General features: G+C 39.8%; 1 protein-coding gene across 1 annotated transcript in view; it reads right to left on the minus strand.

Moving 5' to 3' along the window:
* Positions 1-10,962, minus strand: part of SLC39A9 (solute carrier family 39 member 9) — a 51,363-nt gene extending 40,401 nt beyond the window's left edge. The window contains exon 1 of the mRNA XM_032849400.1: positions 10,209-10,962. Coding sequence (XP_032705291.1) covers positions 10,209-10,304 — 96 coding nt within the window. The 5' untranslated portion in view covers positions 10,305-10,962. The remainder of the gene's footprint in view (positions 1-10,208) is intronic.
* Between the last annotated feature and the right edge of the window lie 217 nt (positions 10,963-11,179).

Here is an 11,179-nt window from a genome sequence, read left to right on the forward strand (position 1 = left end):
GAATGGAAAGATATAAAAAATGTTACTAGCAATTCTCACTGGACAGTGAGAGAGTAGATGATTTTATTTTCCTTTTATAGATGAACATATTTTCTAAATTTTCACAAAGAGCCTCTATTATACAGCCAAGCTTTTTTTTTATTTGTTCATTTATTTAGAGGCTGTATAAATAGCGGTTTTGAATTTAGTAAACTCAGTCTGAACTTAGTTTCCTCATCCATAAACAGGATAAGAATTCTTCACCCTCAAGGTTACTGTTAAAATCAACAAAGATCTTGACACATAAATTAACACTGCAGCTGTTATTATTATTAATTATTATACTGTGGTTGGATTAGAGAGCACAATGCCCTTAATAATGTATACTTGGAGATGTTTTCCCCTTTATTAAGTGGTTCTAACAACTGCACTTCGATGTTCTGTAATAATTTGAAATGTTTTCTAGTCTCCCCCTCTTGTCATGTTGTGATGTATTTTCCCTACTTGCTTCCCCCAACCCTTCTGGTTTGCTGTTTCTACTTTTCTTTTCTCTTTTTATGCCTAAGCTAGTCTTTCTTTCTTTTTTTTTTAAAGATTATTTATTTATTTGACAGAGAGAGAGAGAGATCACAAGTAGGCAGAGAGGCAGGCAGAGAGAGGGGAAGCAGGCTCCCTGCTGAGCAGAGAGCCCGATGTGGGGCTTCATCCCAGGACCCTGAGATCATGACCTGAGCTGAAGGCAGAGGCTTAATCCACTGAGCCACCCAGGCACCCCGCTGTTTCTAGTTTTCAAAGGGCTTAGAAACCAGTCTAGCCCAGAGTTATAGACTGGCAATTCATAAACATGGGTTGTCTGGCCCACACAGTGATCTAAAAATATGTGATTTAGAGCCAAAATGTAAAATTCAGAATATTTCATGTAAAAACCCCGATTTCCAGCTTCTGAAAAGTGGGATGATTTGGCCACACCAAGACTTAGGTCGTCCAATGACACAGGTTGTTCAGATGACCACAGTTCTTGCCACTCCCTCATGACTCCCAGGCACTGACACTCAAGGTCAGCTACCATGTATCATGGCACTTGAAGTGTTTTTATCTTACTCCAGGCCTGATTCACTGTTCAGCCTTAGCAGTTATTGACTTTTATGACCTATTACCTATTGTATTAGTCAGGGTCCAATCAAGAAAGAAAAATCATAATTTGAACAGAGGAAGTTTAAAACAGAGGACAGAATAATAAGAAATTAATAGGACCAAACTCTTAAGAATAGCAGATAAAAGGAGGAGCGCCTACTGTAGGACTGAAGTAAGAGTGGTCAAAGAAGAGGTCTTATGTGTGCGGAGATCTAAACCCTGCTGAAAGGGCATGCCTGGGACTCAATGAAGAGCAGTAAAAGGTTTTAGGACCAATTCTGATGTGTGTGGGGTGGGGGTGGGGGGGTCCCCACACCAAGCAATGCTGGGACATCAGCTGGGTGAACCACAATCCAACTTAATTCTAATACTATCTACTTGGAGACATTAGATCCTACAGGTTAAGGGTTCGATCCTATGAGACTGCCCCCCACCTTTATAAAAGAGAACTTCAACTGCCTCCATTTTCACCTCGACCTTTCTAACTTACCAAGTTCTTCTTTCCAGCTTATCTCTCACCTGTGGCAAAAGACCCTAGAGGCAAAGCATCCCCCAAAGGAAACAAAACTACCCCCTGAAACAGTAATGGCTGCCCTGAGGCAGTAAGACCCTGTGTAACTGACCCCAAGGCAATGACTGACCTGGCTACTGCCCACCTGCACGCACCCACTGAGCTTTGCGCCACATTTTCCTCATATAAACCTGGAAATATTTTCAGTACTTTGGAAAAACCTCTTTGAGACTTTAGTCCAGTTGCCATCTTGGTGTTAACCTCACTGACATAAACTCTTTTCTCGTTTCACAATTACTCATCTCTCTGCCTTCAGATTTTGTCAGCAGCTAGTGGCCAATCCTAGTGTGTCTGGGACCCCTCCCCCTTGGAGCCAGGTGCTCAGGTGCCCCTGCACCCCACCTACATCCAGACACCAGTGCAAGTCCAGATCGTCACCTATGTTTCTGACCTTTCCTTGGGTTTGATTAATCTGCTACAGTGGCTCAGAGAACTCAAAGAAACATTTTACTTATCAGATTAATTAATTGGTTTATTATGAAAAGGTATAATTCAGATACAGCCGAATAGAAGAGTTGCACAGGGCCAGGTATGGGGAAAGGGCACAGAGCTTCCAGGCCCCCTCCAGGCATAAAACTCTCCCAGCATCTCCATGTGTTCATCAACCTAGAAGTTCTCTGATCCCTATCTTTCTGGGTTTCTATGAAGGCTTAGGCAGGACTGAATAAACCACTGGCCATTGGCAATTGATTTAACCTCCTGGCCCTCTCCCTTCCAGGTTGGGAATGAAGGTTCCAACCTTCCAATCACATGGTTGGTTCTCCTGGCAACCAGCCTCCAACCTTAGGTTACCTAGGGGCATTCTAAAAATCATCTCATTCACAAGGCAAAAGACATCTTTATGGCTCTCATCACTTTGGAAGTTCCAGGGTTTTAGGACCTCTGTGCCAGAAACAGGAAGATCAAATCTATATTGATTATAAAGCACAATATTAGAGGCAGAAAAGTTTCTGTGGTGCCACACTGGTGAAACTTGCTAGAAATCTGTACTCTTGGCTGCTGGGAAAGTGTCTTACAAGGAGAGACTCTCCTATCCTATAAAACTACCCAAGGCAGGGTGGTGCCAGTGAGAACTACTGACTGGTGGGTGCTGGAGAAGTATGTGTGTAGCAGGAGCCTCCGGCTTGAAAACTTGCCTGCAGTGCAGGAGCTGGGCCCTGGAGAAGCCTACCTGGAGGCCGGAGAAGCCAAACGTGTATGTGCAGAAGGCTGCACCGGGGACGCTGGGCACTGGGGAGGCTGGCTGCCTGTGCTCTAAGAATTGTCGCCCGAGTCGTTGCCCAGGAGCAAACATGGACCAAGAAGGAAACACCCTTCCTCTTACAATTTCTCTCCAGTATCCTAACTGTGCCAACTGGCAAAGGAAAAATACTTAAAGGGGCCAGATCTGTTTCTGCAGAGTAGTCAATGAAGAATAAATTTGGAGCTGAAAGGTAATAAATTGATAACGGACACACTAACCTACTAGAATTACCAAAAAAAGACACAGAAGCCAAGTGACACCCAAGAACAGAAGAGAGCAAGTAAAATGCTTGCTCTTCAGGCTACCTATTTAGCTACTCACACACTTTTCTAGTGCTGTAGATTAACGAAGCTTCTGGATGGACAAGTTCTACACAAAAAAGGTGCTACCAATATTCTCCTTCATCTCTATTATAATAACTAATATTTATTAAGTATTTACTATGCCAAGAATGTTCTATTATAATCATTTCACATATATCAATTCATTGAATCCCCAAAACAATCCTACGAGATAGATACTTCTATTATCTTCACTTTACAAAAGTTCAAGTAATTTACCCAAGCTAACAACAGGCAGCAAATGGCAGAGCCACAATCTGAATCTACGTAATTTAGCTCCAGAATCTATACTCTTCTTCAATTCAATTTCTTAAATTCAATTTCGTTAACATATAGTGTATTACTAGTTTCAAGGGTAGAATTTAGTGATTCATCAGTTGCATATCACACTCATTACATCAAGTGCCCTCCTTAATGTTCATCATCCAATTACCCCTACTCCCACCTACCTCCCCTCCAGCAACCCTCAGTTTGTCTCCTAGAGTTCAGTGCCTCTTATGGTTTGACTACCTATTTTCATCTTGTTTTGTTTTTCCTTCTTTTCCCCTATATTCATGTTGTTTCTTAAATTCCACATGAGTGAAATCATACAGTATTTGTCTTCCTCTGACAGACTTATTTCACTTAGCATAATACCCTCTAGGTTCATCCCAGAATCTATACTCTTAAATGTAATGTTAAACTGCTTCACTACAAAACCCATTTCATTGTTTCATTTTTTGCTTTTAGCACCCATCTTGTTTTCCCAATTTGCCCTTGTCCAATGCATGAAGAACTCATGAAAGAAACATACAAGGTGCAAAAGCCAGGGTATAATTTTTTGGTTACTAGAAAACTGACCCCCAGAGAAATACAGGGCTTGCAATAGATAGTATGATGTACTTATCTAGTAGTTAACCATAAGACATCATCACTTAAAAATCCATTTAACTGGGGCAGAGAATTTCCAGAGTAACTGATACTATTTCTATTTTATTTCATTTTAATAAAATTAGACATTCAACATTCTAGAATTCTGTCAAAGGTTTTAAGAAATACCTGTATTTACACAGTATTACGACTTGTTACCCAGAATTCCAAACTGAGCTATAGAGGATCTTAAACCTTGTCAGCATTCAACAAAGTTGCACTTCTTCTGCAATTAGAGGAAAGGTTAAGCCTGTCACATATAGAAGCATTTCAGAATCCATTTCAGGTCTTCTTCCCTCAAAAAGGATGTGAATTCTTGAACATCACAATTTAGAACTGACTTGACTATGAAGACATCAAGTATGAAATTAATTTTGGATAGTTCAAAATGGGAACTGCTTCAGATTCTAACTTGGCAGGCGTCGATTTAAAGGGCATCTAAGACAAAATCCATTCTTTCTTAAACATTTTAGTGCGATCTGAAGATGGTTTATCTCTGTAGTTTCAATTCTACACTACAAAACACAAGATAGGAGGTTTACTGTGGAAGGTCAAATGTCAGTGATGTGAAAGATATTTCTAATTTGGGGAGCTAATGAAGATAATGTTAGTGGTGTTAAGACATTCTTAATTTGGGGAGCTAAGGTGCCAATTTAGATACATGGTATTTTCATCCTTCTTTACACGAGTCATCAGAAAAAGAAATATCACCTAACAGTCAAGTGCTTTGGACTAGTAATCCAAACTGACTTAGTTTCAAATCCCATCTCTACCAGTGTCTACCACACTCTCTCAGCAGGAGTGTGCACATCTGTAAAGTGAGGTTTAACAGTATCTACCTCAGTCTCCTAAAGATTAAATAAGACAATGCACATCAGTGCCTGGCACTACACAGAAGGCGCTCAATAAGCATTAACTATTATTAGTATTATTAAACAGGTAAGTTTCAGTAACACTTATCCATAGACTATCCTAAGGAAAAGAACGTTTTTCAGGAAAATATTCAATCAGATTTTGTCTGATCTAAATACTTTTATCTAGCAAAGATACTTATTGAAACAATAACCTTATAAAACAACAATCTGGGGTGCCTGGGTGGCTCAGTCATTAAGCGTCTGCCTTCGGGTCAGGTCATGATCCCAGGGTCCTGGGATGGAGCCCCACATGGGGCTTCTTGCTCAGCAGGAAGCCTGCTTCTCCCTCTCCCACTCCCCCTGCTTGTGTTCCATCTCTCACTGTGTCTCTCTATATAAAATAAATAAAATCTTAAAAAAAAAATAATCTGAGGAAAGGCAAAATTACTGATTGCTTTCCAGACATGGGTAAATTAGAATGCAAAGTGTAAAATGCTTGAATTTAGAAATGAAATTCCCAACAGGCACAACATTAATATCTGTTACACTACCTGAAGAGAATAAAACTTTAACATCCAATGCAAAAGCCCTGAAAAATGCAACTTTATCACATTTATTTCAAAAAGAACCAATTGTCAGAAAAGAGGGTACTAACTGAACAAATCTGTTCTTCAGACACAATTGTCTGATTTGTTGGTAACTCAAAGCCTTAAAGATATCTATTACTGAATGAGTCAGTTATCATGGTTAGACACAAAACAAAACTTTTTAACACATGAAAAACAAAACAAGGCTTAAAATGAAAATAAATGAAGAAAAGAAAGGTAAATACAAATAAAAATACTATAAGGCAGGGAGACTAGAGGAGAAGGCTTGGTCTCTCAAAATGGAACATTCATGGCGAAAAGGAATGCCAACTGCCAAACAAGACCTTTCAGATCCCAACCTGTTGAGAAGTTTCTAGTAACTGGAGAGGGAAATGGAGGAGTTTACCCATTATTAGAAGTCTGTTCCAAAATAGAGGCTTAAAAATTATAATTTTGAACAAAGTTCTAAAAATGAAAATCTTAAAGTTTTCATAATTAGTAAGGAGAATAATCCTCAAGATTTTCTAAAGTTCTTATTACATTCTAGAATATAGTCTTGCATGCATATTAATTCATTACATCCTCACAACAATCCTATAAGGTTATTTAAAAGAAGAGATTTTGATGTTAAATAGCTTGCTCAAATAGCGACACTGATTTTGAACTACACTACCTGTCCCAGACAGTTCCTGGAAGATTCGTGCATTACTAGTATCTTGAATTCTTTATTGAAGTAAGAGCAGCACTACTTTCATCTGCATACCTATGGGTCCATACTATTTTAACACATGAAGAATGTGGCATTATAATCCAAACTGGTCTGCAACAAGGAAAGTATGAAACTGAGACAAAGTCTTCAAAAAATTTCATAGAATATGAATATTACAATTAGAGGAGTAACAGACATATAAGAGTATGTCTAGTAATATAATAACACGGGTACCTGGTGGATCAATGGGTTAAGCCTCTGCCTTAGCCTCAGGTCATGATCTCGGGATCCTGGGACTGAGACCCACACTGAGCTCTCTGCTCAGCAGGGAGCCTGCTACCTCACCCCCACCTCCACACCTGCCTCCCTGCCTAATTGTTATCTCTGTCAAATAAATAAATAAAATCTTAAAAAATAATAACACTACATTTGAGTTTATATTTTGTATTTTTTCACTTCATTTTCTTAGTATTTAATTTTTATAAATATATTGGTCTGCAATGGAATGGAAATTAAACAAAAACAAGAGCTAGTCATTTACCAGATAGTTGGAGGAACACTGCCCTAGATCTCTGGCGCAAACAGCTTGCTCTCTGTTACCAGCTCTGTGGCAAAGAGGAGATATGCCCATGTAAGTAACAATCCTCAGATAATCAATCTACAACCACTTTGGTCACGGTTTACATTTTAACTTCATTCATTAATCAGAGTTCCTGCTAAGTGGGGTTAATTCTAGGTAATGTTAAGTTGTAGGCTCTCAACCTACTTAGGTAGCTTTTTCCTTTAGAGTCAAAGACAACTGCTCATTACTAACTGAATCTAACATTGTAAGATAATGCTAAGCTAGTGGTTCCAACTCCTTTACCACACGGGACTTCCTTGGTGTGAGGTATGCTTTGACCTCCTTTACAAGTTCAGTTTTCCTCCTTCCCATAGACTGAAGAAGAGAGCATCTTGATTATCAGTTACTCATAAGTGCTTTCAAGAATCAGAGATTTCTTTTCTTTGTTTCAGAAATCATTTAGGCAGGGGCGCCTGGGTGGCTCAGTGGGTTGGGCCTCTGCCTTCAGCTCAGGTCATGATCTCAGGGTCCTGGGATCGAGCCCCACATCGGGCTCTCTGCTCTGCAGGGAGCCTGCTTCCCACTCTCACTCTCTGCCTGCCTCTCCGCCTGCTTGTGATCTCTGTGTGTCAAATAAATAAATAAAATCTTTAAAAAAAAAAAAAAAAAGAAAGAAATCATTTAGGCATAAAGGCAAAGTCACTAGGTCAAAAAGCAAGGAAGAAGTTACAAAAGCATCAAGAAAGTTGATTTGGGGACAAGGAACGTTGAAGAAAGTCACTGAGAGACCAATGTCACGTAAACCTCTTGAGGGTCAGGTATAGCAGGTAGGCACCAACTGCTACAGCAATTTTTGGGTCACTTAATTTTAACTGATTTCTAAATACTAATCCTGCCATAATTAATGGTTTTTTGAACTCTTATTCCTGCCTCTGGGAAATTCTGAGGGAAAAAAGTATTGAGTGACAAAACAGCAGCTAGATTAAGAACATGAATAAATAGCATATCTTTTCATATACATGAAAGTGAACTGCAAAATAAATTAGATTGGTCTCTTTATTTATAATAACACTAGTCCCTAAGAAAAGCCAGATTTCCTTAAAAAGTTAAGTAGTTTAGCCAATGGAGGAGCTTGGGGTAGAAACTGTTCTAAAGGCAGAAACTGTGCTTCCCAGCAGCCCCCATGAATGAAGTTTACTTTTTACAAAATCATCTCACTAGTTTTATGTTACATCAATTAATAATAGTATAATCTAGCTAGAAAAAATGTTTAATTACCAGAAGAAAGAAAACATTGGTTGAATTCTAAGTTGATGTCTACGTTATATATAACTTCCATTTTTATTCTAAGAGCTCAAAATGCACTGTTCCTGCTGTTATAATAAACAGATATTTTGAATGTGATTTATAGCATTTTAAGGCCTACAGATAGAAAAGATCACTTGACCATCAATTCAGACAGCCATAAATGACATGTCATACTGATTATCTTTATTAATGCCTTGGTTAATTATACCACGCATGTATATTTGGCCTCCTTAACAAGTTTAGCTTTGTTCTCAGTGAAAAAGAATATAGCAGATACCTCCATATTGCAAAAATCACTCAAGATAGTTCAAGAAAACACTGAAATTGGAAAAGTTCTAAGCATTTTATAGAAATAAAATGTTTGTTGATTTCTAATTTGAATCAGTTATAATTTGTGATCAAAGTTACCTCAATCAGTTTTTAAATATACAAACCAACTTAAATCTCACAAATGTCAGCCCCAATAAGGTCAATTAAATTTTAATGCAGTTATAAGAAAATACAGTTCATGTCCAAATAAAGCAGGCTCACAAAGTACTGGATAGGTGGCCGAAATAAGTGAAGTAGGCTTCAACATCCAAGGAGGACTGTGACAATCTACTGCTACCTCAGCTCTAGCCAACTGTTGTCTTGAGAAAATGCAGACAAAAATCAGTAACAATAATAAAAATGAATATTCTGCCACTTACTCTAACAAAATAAGCCTGTGGGCTTGTTTAGGTAGGACTACCAGTTTGCTCTTTCATGAAGCTCTTTCATGGTGGTGAAACTGGGCCTATTTTTCTGCAGAACCCTAAGATACTCATGAAATCCTGTTCCCTCCAAATGTAGTAGTTTTTCTCCCTAAATCTTTTAAGCACTGTGCATGCTACGAAGTCTTTATGAAGAACTTATCTGCATTTTCACTGCTTTCATCTTTTCTCTGCACTAGTTAATGTCTGTTCATTGTTTGTTCAAGTAATGACAAATGAACAAATTGACCCAAATGTCAAAACACATTCACACAAAATTCATTTCTAAGCAAAGATTTGAAACAACTTCAAATATGCATTCCAATGCTTCCTTAAAAGGAAATGTGAGTTAGGAGCAATCTAATTTAGCTTTTTTCTTATCTTTATTCTAATACAAAAAATTCAAATCACCAGGGGCACCTGGGTGGCTCAGTGGGTTAAAGCCTCTGCCTTTAGCTCAGGTCATGATCTCAGGGTCCTGGGATCGAGTCCCACATCGGGCTCTCTGCTCAGTGGGGAGCCTGATTCCTCCTCTCTCTCTCTCTCTCTCTGCCTACTTGTGATCTGTCAAATAAATAAAATCTTTAAAAAAAAAAATTCAAATCACCAGAAAGCTTTTTTGGATTCTAATCCAAAAAACTACCTTTCCCCCCAAAAACTATGCTTCATTTTCTCAAAAAGAGGAGCTATACTCATTTCTACGCATATGGACAAATAATATTCTCCATTTATGTTTCTTGATAGCAATCCAGAACTTCGATTCCTTGGAACCTCTGGGAATCAAAAGAATGTTATGGTACCTCTTTCCAGGAAAACGCACAGAGCCCTAAATTTTTGTATGCAATTTCACAAGGTTCATAGTACCCCAGGATCGTCAGTGGATTCACCCACTCCACGTTAAGGACTCTAGAGCTTAAAATGAGATTAGTTTCTATTATGAAAAGCTATGCATCTTTTAAAGATAGCCTTCCTTAGCAAGACTTTCAGCTCTGATATTGAGAAAGCATTTTCCCTTTACAACCGTCACTACTTCCCAACAGCCATCCTAACAGCTGACAGAAATGAGAATTTTGGGGCGCCTGGGTTGCTCAGCGGGTTGAAGCCTCTGCCTTCGGCTCAGGTCATGATCCTGGAGTCCTGGGATAGAGCCCCACATCGGGCTCTCTGCTCCTCGGGGAGCCTGCTTCCTCCTCTCTCTGCCTGCCCCTCTGCCTACTTGTGATCTCTGTCAAATAAATAAATAAAATATTAAAAAAAAAAGAAATTTGAGAATTTCTTACCTCAGAGAAATTAACAGCCAAGGGAACGATTCCAGCCACGTAACATCCCACCAACATAGCCAGAGACAGCAGACTAATGGAGATGAAATCATCCATTCTGTCCTCCTTTATTTACCCACAGCCACCAGACTACAAATTTTCAGTGGCTTCAAAGGGTCCGGAGGTCCTTAAACGCGTGTGGTGATTCCAAGAGAACAAGTGGACTTGCCAGTTCTTTGTCCTCCCCACCAGCAGATGTGTTCACGAAACCCCTTTCTCTGGAACGCACCTGGAAATAGCCCCCTTTTGCTGATCTTAGCACCAGAGAGAACTTTCAGCAATCTCAGGTGCCAGCCCCTGCGTTTTCAGAGGCCAGTCATTGGATTCCCTACGGTTAGCAGTTAAAGGTATGCGGGAGATTTCTTCAGTCGCGGGATGGTGGAAAAATCAGTCCACTCCCTCCACAGACAACGTCCCAGGTGGAAAAGGAGGAAAATCCAAGCAAACTTGTTCTTTCTCCCTGTGCCCCTACGTCCCTGGGGCAGTCCCCCTTAGGCTGGGACCAGCCCACCAGTCCCGGGAAACTCTCCTCCGAGTCTAAAATAGGAAAGAGTCCTGCAGCTCTCTAACGATGGGCTCAGGGGTTCAGCAGCGAAGCTGATACAAAGCTGTCTCTGCCCTATATCCGATGCTGCCCATATTACTCCATTCCGCCGGGCCTTGACCCAAAGCCACGGATACTACAGCTGCCATGGCCGCCAAGTGGCACCTCTTCATTACATCGACTTCCGGATTGCTTCCCCGCCCCCCTCCTTTAGAAGAGTACTTCCGGGTTACAACCGACCTATGGCCCAGGATTCTTTTGCTACCGCCATTTTTGAGTAGGGCTAATGCAAGATGTTTGGTGTCAGAGTCCATAGCTCTGTTTAGCCGTATTTCTGATAACGAGAGTATGATAGACTGTGTCTTCACAAGAAATGATATTTTTTTCA

This window comes from Lontra canadensis, unplaced genomic scaffold, assembly GCF_010015895.1.
Source record: "Lontra canadensis isolate GAN:19392208 unplaced genomic scaffold, GSC_riverotter_1.0 scaffold227, whole genome shotgun sequence".
Taxonomy (NCBI): Eukaryota; Metazoa; Chordata; class Mammalia; order Carnivora; family Mustelidae; genus Lontra; species Lontra canadensis.